The sequence below is a fragment of the Micromys minutus genome, assembly GCF_963924665.1.
Source record: "Micromys minutus genome assembly, chromosome: 16".
In the NCBI taxonomy this organism is placed as follows: domain Eukaryota; kingdom Metazoa; phylum Chordata; class Mammalia; order Rodentia; family Muridae; genus Micromys; species Micromys minutus.
Genome location: NC_137985.1, coordinates 33,479,039 through 33,495,281, shown reverse-complemented (window position 1 = coordinate 33,495,281; position 16,243 = coordinate 33,479,039). Strand labels below are relative to the sequence as shown.

At 37.0% G+C, this 16,243-nt stretch overlaps 1 protein-coding gene across 1 annotated transcript; it reads right to left on the bottom strand.

Moving 5' to 3' along the window:
* Positions 1–14,768: 14,768 nt before the first annotated feature.
* LOC308431208 (olfactory receptor 8G50-like) lies at positions 14,769–15,713 on the bottom strand (the record flags this gene model as incomplete). The annotated part of the gene is made up of 1 exon (XM_080930571.1): positions 14,769–15,713. One exon carries the CDS (start codon positions 15,711–15,713, stop codon positions 14,769–14,771), a length of 945 nt encoding a protein of 314 aa, XP_080786697.1.
* Positions 15,714–16,243: the final 530 nt, after the last annotated feature.

Genomic DNA, 16,243 nt, shown 5'->3' with positions numbered 1-16,243 from the left:
GGAAAAGCAAAAAGATTCAGAAGCTTTTAAAGAAGAAACAAGAAAAACACTCAAAGAACTCAAAGAACGAGACGAAAACAGAACCAAGGAAATAAAGGAATGGAAGAGGGAAATTAAAACAGAAATTGACACAATAAAGAAAGCGCTAAAAGAGATAACCCTAGAGTCAGAACACCAAAAAAAGAAATCAGGAGTCACAGAAGCAAGCATTTCAAACAGATTACAAGAGATCGAGGAGAGAATCTAGGGGGCAGAAGACAACATTGCAAACATAGACAAAACAGCCAGAGAAGATGAAAAAAACAAAAAGCTCCTAACCCAAAATGTCCAGGAAATACAAGACACAATGAGAAGACCTAACCTAAGGATAATAGGAATAGAAGAGGGAGAAGAGTATCAACTAAGAGGCACAGTAAATATCTTCAACAAAATCATAGAAGAAAACTTCCCTACCCTCAAGAATGAGATGACCACGAGCATAAAAGAAGCCTTCAGAACTCCAAATAGGTTGGACCAGAAAAGAAATACCTCCCGACACATAATAGTAAAAACATCAAGTGCCCAAAGTAAAGAAAGAATACTAAAAGCAGTAAGGGAAAAAGGTCAGGTAACATATAAAGGCAGACCAATCAGACTCACACCCGATTTCTCAACAGAGACTATGAAAGCTAGAAGAGCCTGGACAGACATCATGCACTCCTTAAGAGAGCACAAGTGCCAGCCCAAGCTGCTATACCCAGCAAAACTATCAATCACCATCGATGGAGAGACAAAGATATTTCAAGACAAATCAAAATTCACACAATATCTGACCACAAACCCAGCACTACAACGAATTATAGGTGGAAAACCCAATACAAGGAGGGAAAATACAGCCTAGTAAAAACAAGAAAACTCCTAAACAAGAAAACTAAAGAAGAAAAAAAACACGGACACAACTCAACCCAAAAAAGCAAAAATGGCAGGATACAGAAACAACTATTCCTTGATATCTATTAACATAAATGGGCTCAACTCCCCAATAAAGAGACACAGACTATCAGACTGGATACATAAACAAAATCCAGCCTTTTGCTGCATACAGGAAACTCATCTCAGAGACAGAGACAGACACTATCTCACAGTAAAAGGGTGGGAAAAAAACTTCCAAGCAAACAGCTCCAAGAAGCAAGCTGGAGTGGCTATTCTAATATCGAATAAAGTAAATTTCCAACCAAAAGTTATCAAAGAAGATAAAGAAGGACACTTTTTACTCATTACCGGGGAAATCTGTCAGGAGGAACTCTCAATCCTTAACATATATGCTCCAAATAAAAAATCACCCACATTCATAAAAGAAACTCTACTAAAGCGCAAAAAATACATCTCACCCCACACAATAATAGTGGGAGACTTTAACACCCCACTCTCACCAATGGACAGATCAGGGAAACAAAAACTGAACAAGGACACTGCAAAACTAGCAGAGACTTTGAACCAACTAGAATTAATAGATATATACAGAACATACTATCCTAAAGTAAAAGAATACACCTTCTTCTCACCACCCCATGGCACCTTCTCGAAAATTGACCACATAATTGGACACAGAACGAGCCTTCATCGATATAAGAAGATTGAAATACTCCCATGCATCCTCTCAGATCACCATGGTCTACGGCTGGTCTTTAACAACAACAAAGACAACAAAATGCCCACATACACATGGAAACTAAACAACACTCTGCTAAAGGATAGCAGGGTCAAAGAATAAATAAAGAAAGAAATTAAAGATTTTCTAGAATTCAACGAAAACGAAAACACAACATACCCAAACCTATGGGATGCAATGAAAGCAGTATTGAGAGGAAAACTCATTGCCCTAAGTGCTTCCAAGAAGAAACTGGAGAGAGCTCACATCAGCAACCTGACAGCACAGCTAAAAGCCCTAGAACAAAAGGAAGCAGATTTACCCAAAAAGAGTAGACGGCAAGAAATAATCAAAATTAGGGCAGAAATAGACCAAATAGAAACAAAAAAAACCATTGAAAAAATCAACAAAACAAAGAGTTGGTTCTTTGAGAAAGTCAACAAGATTGATAAACCACTAGCCAGACTAACTAAAGGGCAAAGAGAGAGTATCCAAATTAACAAAATCAGAAAGGAAAGTGGTGACATAACAACTAAAACTAAGGAAATTCAAGAAATCATCAGATCCTACTACAAAAACTTATACTCCACAAAATTGGAAAATCTGGAGGAAATGGACGAATTCCTAGACAGATACAAGGTACCAAAGTTGAACCAGGACCAAGTAAACCATCTAAATAACCCTATAACACCTAAAGAAATAGAAGAAGTCATCAAAAGCCTCCCAACCAAAAAAAGCCCAGGTCCAGACGGGTTCAGTGCAGAATTTTATCAGACATTTATTGGGGATATAACACCAATATTCACCAAGCTATTCCAAAAGATAGAATCAGATGGAATATTACCCAACTCATTTTTTGAGGCTACAATAACCCTCGTACCTAAGCCACACAAAGACCCTACAAGGAAAGAGAACTTCAGACCAATCTCACTTAAGAACATTGATGCAAAAATACTCAACAAAATCCTTGCAAACCGAATCCAAGAACACATCAAAACCATCATTCATCATGACCAAGTAGGCTTCATCCCTGGGATGCAGGGATGGTTTAACATAAGGAAATCCATCAATGTAATCCACCATATAAACAAACTTAAAGACCAAAATCACATGGTCATCTCACTAGACGCTGAGAAAGCATTCGACAAAATCCAACACCCCTTCATGTTAAAAGTCCTGGAAAGAACAGGAATCCAAGGCCCATATTTAAACATAATAAAAGCAATATACAGCAAACCAACAGCCAACATCAAACTTAATGGCGAGAAACTTGAAGCAATCCCACTAAAATCAGGGACTCGACAAGGCTGCCCACTCTCTCCCTACCTATTCAACATAGTACTGGAAGTCCTGGCTGGAGCAATTAGACAGCAAAAGGAGATCAAGGGGATACAAATCAGAAAGGAAGAGATAAAAACATCACTCTTTGCTGATGACATGATAGTGTACTTGAGTGACCCCAAAAATTCCACCAGAGAACTCCTACAGCTGATAAACAAGTTCAGCAAAGTGGCCGGATACAAAATTAACTCAAACAAATCAGTAGCCTTTCTATACTCAAAAAACAAACATGTGGAGAAAGAAATTGGGGAAAAGGTACCCTTCACAATAGTTACAAAAACTATGAAATACCTTGGTGTGACTCTAATTAAGGAAGTGAAGGACCTGTATGACAAGAACTTCAAACCTCTAAAGAAAGAAATTGAGGAGGATCTCAGAAAATGGAAAGATCTCCCATGCTCATGGGTTGGAAAGATCAACATCTTAAAAATGGCCATCCTACCAAAAGCAATCTACAGATTCAATGCAATCCCCATCAAAATTCCAACCCAGTTCTTCATGGAATTGGAAAGATCAATGTGCAATTTCATCTGGAATAACAAAAGACCTAGAAAAGCGAAATCCATCCTCAATAACAAAAAAACATCAGCGGGAATCACTATCCCTGACCTCAAGCTATATTACAAGGCAATTGTGCTGAAAACTGCATGGTACTGGTACAGAAATAGGCAAGTGGATCAATGGAATAGAATAGAAGATCCAGAAATGAGCCCTCATGTATATGGTCACCTGATTTTTGACAAAGGAGCAGTAAACATTCAATGGAAAAAGGACAGCCTATTCAACAAATGGTGCTGGTCCAACTGGCACTCAACATGCAAAAGAATGAAAATAGACCCGTTCTTATCTCCTTGTACAAAGCTCAACTGTAAGTGGATTAAAGATCTCCACATTAAACCTGATACACTGGAATTATTAGATGAGAAAGTAGGAAAAACCTTAGAACACATAGGCACAGGAGAAAATTTCCTGAACAAAACACCAATGGCTCAAGCTCTAAGGTCAAAGATTAACAAATGGGACTTAATGAGATTGCAAAGTTTCTGTAAGGCTAAGGACATCGTCAAGAAAACAAAACGGCAACCAACAGAATGGGAAAAGATCTTTACCAACACCACATCAGATAGAGGCCTAATATCTAAGGTGTACAAGGAACTCAAAAAGCTCGACACCAGAGAATCAAATAACCCTATTAAAAATGGGGTACAGAGCTAAACAAATCTTTCTCAGTTGAGGAACTCCGAATGGCCGAAAAACATCTGAGGAAGTGCTCGACATCCTTAGCCATCAGGGAAATGCAAATCAAAACAACCCTAAGATTCCACCTCACTCCAGTCAGATTGGCCAAGATCCAAAACTCAGATGACAGCAGATGCTGGCGAGGCTGCGGAGAAATAGGAACACTTCTCCACTGTTGGTGGGGTTGCAAGCTAATACAACCACTCTGGAAATCGGTCTGGCGATACCTCAGAAAATTGGATATAGTACTACCTGAAGACCCAGCTATTCCACTTCTGGGCATATACCCAAGAGACACTTTAATACACAACAAAGATATATGCACCACAATGTTCATAGCGGCTCTATTTATAATAGCCAGAAGCTGGAAGGAACCCAGATGTCCTTCAGAAGACGAATGGATACAAAAATTGTGGTACATATACACAATGGAATACTACTCAGCCACCAGAAACAATGACTTAACCAAATTCCTAAGAAAATGGCTGCATCTAGAGAAGATCATCCTGAGTGAGATAACCCAGTCACAAAAGAACAGACATAATATGCAGTCACTGATAGTGGGATGCTAACCCCAGAGGCTTGCACTCCCCCAGAAACAACTCACAGACTGTATGAAGTCCAAGAAATAAAGAAAACAAAAACTATACATATATTCACAAAAAAAAAAAATGGACTGACTCATGCATTGATGATAACAACCTGAAGAGAAAAAAGAACAGAAGCAGGGAGACCTACAAGGAATGTAGCCCAGGCTGTGGCCAGGCATGAGTCTTCATCAGTGATTGTGGAGAATGACCTGCCTGGAGAGAGGTTGTGTTTGTGAAATTAGTGACTCCCGCAGAGGAGAACCCACAACCAAAGGGAAGAAAATGTTAAAGGATGAAGGGAAAAAAATACTGACATTTTATATAAATGTTTATTAATCCTGAATGTACCCTGAGGGTGGCAGACAGGCAGACAGACAGGAAGACAAACAGGAATGATCCGCATTGTTATGCATGTTGCGTATAGATGATGTGTCACTCATATAATAGAGTTCATGCTGAATTTATATGTTTACTAACCATAAAGTAATCTGTCAAATGAGGAAAAAAAAAATTATCTTTCTTTGTTGGGTCAAAAAAAAAAAAAAAATGAATTAGGTAGTATTCCATCTGATTCTATCTTGTGGAATATTTTGGAGAGTATTGTTGTTATATCCGCAAAAAATGTCTGATAAAATTCTGCACTAAACCCATCTGGACCTAGGATTTTTCTGGTGGGGAGGCTTTTGATGAATGCTTCTATCTCTTTAGGTTTTATATGATTATTTAGATGGTTTACCTGGTCCTTAATTAACTTTAGTACCTTGTATCTGTCTAGGAATTCATTCATTTCCTTCAGATTTTCCAACTTTTTTGAGTATAGGCTTTTGTATTATGATCTGATGATTTTTTGATTTCATCAGTTTCAGTTGTTGTTTCTCCACTTTCTGTTCTGGTTTTGTTACTGGTTTGGATACTCTCTCTTTGCTCTCTAGTTATTCTGGCTAAGTTTATCAATCTTGTGAATTTTCTCAAAGAATCAGCTCTTGGTTTTGGTGATTCTTTCAATGGTCCTTTTTTTTTTCTATTTGGTAAATGGATATCTTACCAAAAGTAATCCAGAGATTCAATGCAATCCCCATAAAAATTTCAACCCAGTATTACTGAGTTGGAAAGAAAAATGTGCAATTTCCTTTGGAATTACAAAAGACCTAGAATAGCAAAATCCATTTTCAACAACAAGAAAACATCTGCATGAATCACTATCCCTGACCTCAAACTATATTACAAGGCAATTGCGCTGAAAACTGCATGATACTGGTATAGAAATAGGCACATAGATGAATGGAATAGAATAAAACATCTAGAAAAAAGCCCCCATGTATATGGTCACCTGAATTTTGACAATGGTGCTGTAAACATTCAATTGAAAAAGGACAGCCTATTTAACAAATGGTGTTTTTCCAACTGGCACTCAGCATGCAGAAAATGAAAATAGACCCTTTCTTATCTTCTTGTACAAAGCTCAAGTGAAAGTGGATCAAAGATCTCCACATTAAACCATGTACACTGAAACTATTAGATGAGAAATTAGAAAAATCGTTAGAACTCATAGGCACAAGAGAAATTTTCCTAAACAGAACACCAATAGCTGGAGCTCTAAGGTCAAAGATTGACAGATGGTAAATAATGAGATTGCAAAGTTCCTGTAAGGCTAAAGACACTATCATGAAAACAAAACAGCAGCCAACAGAGTGGGAAAAGTTATTTACCAACCCCACATCAGATAGAGGCCTAATATCCAAGGTACACAAAGAACTCAAAAAACAAGTTACCAGAGAATCAAACAACCCTATTAAAAATGGGGTAAAGACTTAAAAAAAATTTGTAAATTGAGGAATATGGAATGGCTGAGAAACATCTAAGGAAGTGTTCCACATCCTTAGCCATCAGGGAAATACAAATCAAAACAACCCTGAGATTCTACCTCACACCTGTCAGATTGGCCAAGATCCAAAACTCAGATGACAATAGATGCTGGCGAGGATGTGGAGAAAGAAGAACAGTTATCCACTGCTGGTGGTGTTGTAAACTGATACAACCACTCCGGTAATCAGTCTGGCGGTTCCTAAAAAAAATGTACATAATACTACCTGAAGACCCAGTTATTCCACATCTGAGCATTTACCCCAGAGATGCTCCAACATACAACAAAGATACATGTACCACAATGTTCATTGCAGCTCTATTTATAATAGACAGAAGCTGGAAAGAACCCAGATGTCCTTCAGTAGATGAATGGATACAAAAATTTTGGTACATTTACACAATGAAGTACTACTCAGCTATCGGAAACAATGGCCTAAAGAAATTCTTAAGAATGTGGATGCATCTAGAGAATATCATCCTGAGTAAGATAACCCTGTCACATAGGAACAGACATAATATGCTGTCACTGATAATGGGATACTAACCCCAGAAAGCTCTGAACACCCCAGAAACAACACACAGACTGTGTGAAATTCAAGAAAAAAGAAAAAAAAAGAATATATTTTAATTAAAATAGATCTGTATCTCATCCCCATTTCCTTCCTACACCCATCCCATTTTCTCTCCTATCGCCTCAAATTAATAAACTTTTTCCTATATTATTGTTACATATATACATATGTGTATATATATGTACCCACAAATACTTAATTACAACCTTATAAAAATGTATTCGTATATTTTATGCAAAAATGCTTAAAAATATGTACATTTATCTTTGTTTTTTAAATAAAGTTAAAAAAAGAAATTCACATTATAAATGTGAATAAAGCAAAAGAACAGGAAATAATACACATCAGTAATAAACTTAACTGAAACTTTATTGCTGTTTCTTAGTAAAATTCTCCATTCTTCAAATCTACAACCCTGTGATCAATCACCTGTTTATGAGTACCCAAGAGCATACACAATGTGGGGTGAGTTTGCTAAACTTATCCTACATTATCTAAAACACTCCTAACTCCTCTGCAGAAAAGTATATTATGTTATGGCATCTACCAAACTGCACAGCTATTACACCAATTAATTGTGAAATATGAAATATTGTTGACATAAGTTAATGAACAAAGAATGATGTGTACTCCCTGTGATTGTAATCACTACTGCAGTGAAAATTCTGGAGAAAAACTCTGCAATGAATGTAACTAATGTATCTAATAGTGAAGCTAGTAATAAAACTGTTTCTACTTATTCATGGCATAACCTTGTATGTAAAAATTACAACTAATCTACTGAAGCTAATTGGAACTAGTATTACATACAAAGATCAATATAAAAACAAAACCATTATGCAACGCCTTTAAACTAAGAAATGATTAAATATGTATATTTTATTGTATATTTATTGAATGTATAGTATTATTTTGCTGAATAGACAAAATATTAACCTGCCATATAAATGCCACACTTTGTCCCCACAGATTAGAGCAGTTCTCAGGCCTCAGCAGAGGCATTTCCCTGTGTAGCAGGCAGTGGTTAATACAGAAACTAAGGACTGTTTATTGGGTAGAGAATCTGAGTCTGGGGTATGCTCAGGGTCAGAAGGAACATCTGCATCACAAGCCCTCCTTCATAGCTCAGGAGCATCATGAAAGAGGTGTGAAAACAGTTCTGAGATAGACACACCAGAGAAGAATGGGGCACATAGTGTTCCTAGGTGTAACAAGACAGCTGGAGAAAAGCTAAGAGCCAGAGGGAATGGAACAGCTCAGAAAGGTCCACAAGACACAGCAGAACTGAAGCACATATTAAATCAGAGATATAGTGGCAGCATGCATGAGACTACACAGTGTAACCAGACTGGATCCCAGACCTGAAAGAAAGTAGACATCATAGGAAGACCAGCAGTCTCAACTACCCATACTCTAGAGAGCTCTCAGAGATTGAGCCACAAATCAAGAGCACACATCGGCTGACCCAGGGTCCCTGTCACATATAGCAAAGGTCAGCCTGGTCTGGCAGGCCTAATCCTCAAGAGACTTGAGGCCCCAGGAAAGGAGGGGGTCTGGTAGGGTTGGAGTATCCTCTTGGACACAATGGGGGAGACTAATGGGATGAGGACCTGTGGAGGGGGACATAGAAGGGTGGCAACTAGAATGTAAATAAATAAAATATATTATTAAAAGGAAGTGAATCTGTCAAACAATGAACAATGGTACGCCATTACTAGCTTCATTTGCTCTGTGTTTCTGTAGCTCTTGGTTGCATCAGGAGCTGTGGTAAGGAAATGGATACAAAGCAGAGCATCTCATAAACCTTACAAGTCCATTGTTAAGAAATTGCTGATGCATTTCTTGGAAAATGACTATAATTAAGAAACTCGGTGAAATGTTCTGATCCATTAAAGTAGTTTCATGGACAGATACATTGCCAAAGAGTGAATATCATGTTTCTCTGTGAAATCCTTGATTGTTTACTGAATGTTTTATAAAAGAAATGAATCAACTTTGCTTTAAGTTTAGAAATAACACCACCGGACATGTAAATAATATTCATTCATGCTTTAAAAACTTTAAAAGTCCATAAAATTTTATGCACAATTTTCTCTTGTGTAATTATTACATGGATCGCTAGAATTCCAGCTGTGCTCCTTCATGCTCTATGTTCCAGTCAAACAGTTGCATCTGCTCTGTATTGTAAATGAAAATTTCACTGGAAGCCCCCCATAGACAAAGGGCATAAAGGGAAGCTCATCCTGGTGTGTGAGCTCTGAAATTTTTTCTAGATCAATACTATCTAACTACCTATATGATTTAAATTTCAAGTACACTTTTTCTCTCTTCTTACTCTGACTTCCCTGTTCCACTCATTTTTCTTCCATCTCTTCTTTTCTCAGTTTTATGCAGGTTTGTTTTATAAAAATAAAGCCTCTATTCTCCACTCATCCTGATTTATTGTGGCCTGTAAACTCTTCCTTCTAAACATTAGAGGAACTGAAGTTATGCCTTTTGTAATAATCTGATGCTGAAGGTCTTGGATGAAGAGTCTAAGGATGAAATGACTCTTCATTTTTATTTAAGGCTGTTCACTGCACACTACAATCATCTATCTGTCCTTCAAGCACAGCTTATGCCTCTTCCTACAGCAATAAACAGCAGAAGTGTGGCAACTGAATCACCTTGTTCCTTTCTGACAGACATCACCAAGCAGTCAACTCCTAACCAGTAAAGTCCCCAGTAATCTAATAGCTTCCAGTGTAAGACTGAAACTTCGGTCACCTTGGAAACTGGTCTCTACCTCAAGGGATCTTGGGAGCTTCCAAGGAGCGACAGAAGGAACTCTTGCCACAGTTGACTGTTGAAATGTGAGGGGTAAGGGGAGGAGGGTGAGGCAAGAAGTTAGGGGAATATATTCTGGGGTTGAAATCCTGAAATAAGTGTTTCATTGTAATGGACCCTAGTCTGCCAATCTCCTCTCTCAGCCTCCATCAGTGCTCACTGCCAGTTTGAGATGTTGGCTGCCAGATACAATCTATCTTTTAGTTTTACTGCTCTTGGGTTACTCTCCCCTCTAATTTTCCTGCTGGTGTCAGTAGAAATTCTTCTCTCCATGTTCTAGGTTCTTCTTTCTACCCTGATGTATGTTGTCCTCCTCCTTTACTACTTGTAATTTTATTTGAACACACCCTGCCCTTGCTCTAGTTTCCTATTAACTATGAGGATGCCTTCTCTCAGGACCTTGAAACATACCTATAGGATGAATACTCCAGAGATGCCTTTGCTTGCAATGTAAAGAACCTCCAACCTGGAGCTAAGGTTGCAGTTACAGTGTGGGATGAGACAAAGACCAAAAAGCAGCACTTTCCCTTAATTCCATGCAGTAGACAATTGGTACCACAAAGTTTCAAATGAAATAGCAGGATGTGAAAATTCTCAGGGATCTAAAGAGTGTTTGTGACAACTTGGAGCAAGTAAAAGTGGAGCATTAGTGTCTCTGTACCTGTGTGAACAAGCTTCAAAGACTGGAAACAGTTGTGTTCGTGATGACCAATATGCTCACTTCTAATAAACTCAACAGAGAGGCTTCATGTGTATATTCTTGCTTTTACATCTGTTTGTCTTCACAGAAGGAGAAGTGACTGACACATTTAGACTCATTAGAGAAGTTAAATAGGAAGAAATACAGGTATGAGATTAACGTTTTTACTGTGATGACTGGAGTCCAAGCTAAGGCACATATGACTGGCTTTACATGATAACAGGTGTTCAAATGCTTCTAAAGGGACAGAATGACTAAATGATTTTTCAACTAACTATCTGACTCCTTATTTTTTAGTAAATTTAAAAATAGTTTTCTATTTAACATTGATGCTACTAAGTTATTTTTTCTAATTTTTCTAAAGCTCTAAAAGATATATTGAATTATGTTTTCTTTTTAAAAAGTTTAACAAGTTAAAATAGAGAGTTAGTCTAATATTTAGTATCTAGGCAGATGAGCTCTCACAGTGTAAACCTTGTGATTTATTTATCACCAGTTTGTAGAGATTTAGACATGATTTAGATGTAGCCTTTGTCAAGTTGTTTCAGTAATTCACTGTAATTTATACTGATGTTCAAAGTGATGGGATTTTTTTGGGCTTTGAGGTTATTGTATGATATATCACAAGCAATCTACCGGAGGCTTAATTAATTAATATGGAAGAATATATGTAATTTAAATGCAAATGCTACCACCATGCATTTACTTGAGCATCTTAATTGTAGGCATTTGTATGTAGTATGAACCCAACTCTACAGAGTGCAAAACACTATCACATTAACATATCCACACGGGGCATTCTTCAAGTAAATAAAATTGTCCAATTTATTTATTTATTTATTTATTTGCTTCATCAACAGATTTATTTTTGATATTTTCACAACTTTATTTTAAAAAACAATGATAAATGTACAGATTTTAAGCATTTTTTGCATAAAAGGATACAATACATTTTTGTCAGTACTTTTTTTTTTTTTTTTAAGTTTTGATAGTGTGATTAAGATCCTACTAGTTTCAATGAGCATAAAGTACATGTAAAACAAGATGTAACCTGGAAATTGTCAAAGTTTTCTTGGTGTGAAAAGTTTTTTTTTTTTTTTTTACAATGAGCAAACACTACATGTAATACAGGGTGTAACCCGGAATTTGTAAATGTGTTCGTGGTAGGTAAGTATTAAGCATGACTTTTTTTTTCTTTTTTTCTTGGACTTCACACAGTCTGTGACTTCTTTCTGGGGCAGTGCGAGCCTCAGGGGTTATCATCCCATTTTCAGTGACTGCATATTATGTCTGTTCTTTTGTGACTGGGTCATCTCACTGAGAATGATATTCTCTAGATGCAGCCATTTTCTTAAGAATTTGGTTAAGCCATTGTTTCTGGTGGCTGAGTAGTATTCTATTGTGTAAATGTACCACAATTTTTGTATCCATTCATCTTCTGAAGGACATCTGGGTTCTTTCCAGCTTCTGGCTATTATAAATAGAGCTGCTATGATCATTGTGGTGCATGTATCTTAGTTGTGTATTAAAGTGTCTCTAGGGTATATGCCCAGAAGTAGAATAGCTGGGTCTTCAGGTAGTACTATGTCAAATTTTCTGAGGAATCACCAGACTGATTTCCAGAGTGGTTGTATCAGTTTACAACCCCACCAACAGTGCAGAAGTGTTCCTCTTTCTCCGCAACCTCGCCAGCATCTGTTGTAATCTGAGTTTTGGATCTTGGCCAATCTGACTGGTGTGAGGTGGAATCTCAGGGTTGTTTTGATTTGCATTTCCTTGATGGCTAAGGATGTGGAGCACTTCCTCAGATGTTTTTCAGCTATTCGGTATTCCTCAATTGAGAACGTTTTGTTTAGCTCTATACCCCATTTTTAATAGGGTCGTTAGATTCTCTGGTGTCTAGCTTTTTGAGTTCTTTGTTTACCTTGGATATTAGACCTCTATCTGATGTGGAGTTGGTAAAGATCTTTTCCCATTCTGTTGGCTGCCATTTTGTTTTCTTGACAATGTCCTTAGCCTTACAGAAACTTTGCAATCTCATTTAGTCCCATTTATTAATCTTTGACCTTAGAGCTTGAGCCATTGGTGTTTTGTTAAAAAAAAATTTCTCCTGTGCCTATGTGTTCTAAGGTTTTCCCTACTTTCTCATCTAATAGTTTCAGTGTATCTGGTTTAATGTTTGATCCACTTACACTTGAGCTTTGTACAAGGAGATAAGAAAGGGTCTATTTTCATTCTTTTGCATGCTGAGTGACAGTTGGACCATCACCTTTTGTCGAATAGGCTGTCCTTTTCTATGTAAAAATCATAAGATAGTACACTTGTTTATCACTTCTGAAACTGAGATTCTATATTGTGATCTTAGAAAGTGCAGTAGTTATTTTAAATAGAAAAACACTGTATAGAACTTCTGTAAACAGGACACTTTCAGGAACAAAGATTATGACGAAGCCACCAAACTGGATGAATAACTATAATAATAGAGTATGAATATGTGCAGCTGTATACAGTCTTGTTTAAATGATTTCAGTGTTACCTCCCTAAAGGTAGAACAATATGATTTCTAATGTGCTTTTCATTCCATGATACATATCTACATGTTTAGGAACTTGTAGAAGTGATAATTTGTGTTTATTCATTTTGGCTAAGTCCACTTAATTTAGAGATCACCTTTCCATATATAGTTGATAATACACTTAATTGAGTGGGGAGGATACACCAACACCAGATAATAGATAACTTTCTACCACATGTTTTTATTTCCTTAAAGAAGAAAGAATATATCTCTAGAAAAGAGCCATATTTTCTACACAGAATGCATAACAACAGAAAGACATTGGAAGTGTCCTGAAAAAATTTAGAGGTATGTTAGTTATCTTAAAAATGAAAGACCCTAGGACAACCCAGAATTGCTTCCTTTATCTAACAATTTTGATCCAATTTTTGACAATTTTTGCTAATAAATATCCACAAATTGATGTGAATTTTAATATTTAACATAAACTGTTTTCTCAAGGGAATTTCTTATCAAAACTGTAGATATAAGAACTTTCTACTAAGGCAAGATATTATTTTACATATAAAATGTCTTCTCTAATTTTTGTTTATTTTTTATTTTATTTCATTAGATTTCTGAAAATTTAAATTTTAAACATAATCCCCTTTACTGGTTTCTTCCCCAGCTTTTATAAGGGTTCTCCCCCAGCCACTCATCCACTAGCTCCTGTCTTGGTATTACCCTACACTGGAGCATTGAGCCTTACCAGGACCAAGGGCTTCTCGTTCTATTGATGCCCAATAAGGCTATCCCCTGCTACATATGCAGCTGAAACCACGTTTTTTTTTTTTTTTTTCTGGTTTGGTGGTTTAATTCATGGGAATTCTGGAGATATGGTTGGATAATATTGTTGTTATTCTCATGGAGTTGCAAACCTCTTCAACTCCTTCAATCCTTTCTCTAACTTCTCCGTTGGGGATCCTGCTCTTAGTCCAATCGCTGGCTGTGAGCATCTGCCTCTGTTTTGTCAGGTTCTGGTAGAACATCACAGAACACAGCTATATGAAGCTCCTGTCAGCATGCACTTCTTGACATCTGCAATATTGTCTGAGTTTGGTGGCTGTACATGGGATAGATCTCAGGGTGGGGCAGTCTCTGGATAGCGTTTACTTTAGTCTCTTCTCCAGCGTTATTTAAAATAGCCAGAAGCTGGAAAAAACTCAAATGTCCTTTAACAGAGGAATAGATACAGAAAATGTTGTACATTTACAAAATGGAGTAGAACTCAGCTATTAAAAACAATGACTAAATGAAATTCCTAGGCAAATGGATAGAACTAGAAATTACCATACCTAGTGAGGTAACTGAATCACCAAAGAACAAACATAATATTTACTCACTGATAAGTGAATAAGAGCCCAAAAACTCAGAATACCCAAAATACAATTCACAGAATACATGAAACTCAAAAAGAAGGAAGATCAAAGTGTGGATAATTCGGTCCTTCTTAGAAGGGGGAAGAAAATGTCTTCTTTCGAAGCAACTTATTTAGAGCAACTTTGACCTCTTTATTCCTCAGGCTGTAGATCAAAGGATTCAGCATGGGCACAACAGTAGTGTAAAACACAGAGGATACTTTCCCTTCATCTTTTGAGCTAACTGATGATGGCTGAAAGTACACGAATGCCAGAGAACCAAAGAAGACAGCCACAGAAGAGAAGTGGGAGCTGCAGGTGCTGAAAGCTTTGAATCTGCCCTCAGTGGATTTAATGCAGATGATTCTGGCAATAATAAAGGTGTAAGAGCTCAGAATTGTCGTAGTTGGAACACAGAAATTTAAAGTGCTGAGGCACAGAAGTACTACCTCATTGACAAATGTACTGGAGCAGGCAATTTGCAGCAATGGAAGAAGATCACAGAAGAAGTGATTTACTACATTAGCCTTGCAGAAAAGAACTCGTAGCATGCAAAGAGTATGAACTGTAGATTCAATGAAGCCTATGCTATACACGCCACCTATCATCCAGAGACAGAGTTGGTAAGACATGATGACATTGTATCTCAAGGGGTTACAGATGGCAACATAGCGGTCATATGCCATTGCAGATAACATGTAACACTCAGATATAACAAAGGCTATGAAGCAGTAGAGCTGAGTCATGCATGCAGGGTAGGAGATGACATTCTTCTCTATCACAAAGTTCAACAACATTTTGGGGATAATGACAGTGGAGTAACAGATATCAATGAACGACAGACTGCTGAGGAAGAAGTACATGGGTGTGTGCAGTTGGGAGCTGAGCAGTATCAGAATAATCATGGCCAGGTTCCCCAGAACTGTAAGCAGGTAGATTCCAAGGAAGAGGAAAAACAGGGGCAGCTGCAGCTCTGGTTTATCTGTTAATCCAGTGAGGATGAACTCAGTCACTGTGGAATGATTGCCTTCAGACATTTTCTCCTGAACATTTTATTGTCTTAAGAAGTGAGAAAAAGATTGTTTATAACTCAACACTTGATTAAATTATTTTTATTCTGTTGTCTTCTGCTTCCAACAGGTCTTCATGGGCATTGCCATCAAAATATATCAAGATGAGGCATATAATCAATATCTATTTTATCTATATTATCTGCATTCCATAAACCTACAAAAAAGAGCTATAACAAGTTATATGAAGTTATCGAGAAATCTTTCGTCTACCTTGTAAATAATGTTTTATATTAAAATATCCGCATCATCCAGGAAAACAAAGAGTGCCTATGAAATCTTTCACCATTAGTTACTGAAGCAATTTTAAAATATTTATTTAATTTCATAGCATAGATTCTAATTAGAGTAAGTTAAGCAATACACTAAATATATAGCACCTCTAATTATAAATGAAGAGATGAGAGTATCTCTATATGTTAATAATAATGTTCTGTATAGAAATTCTACTTAATATATAGAGAAATTTCAAAAAAATTCAATGATTATCAGATGGC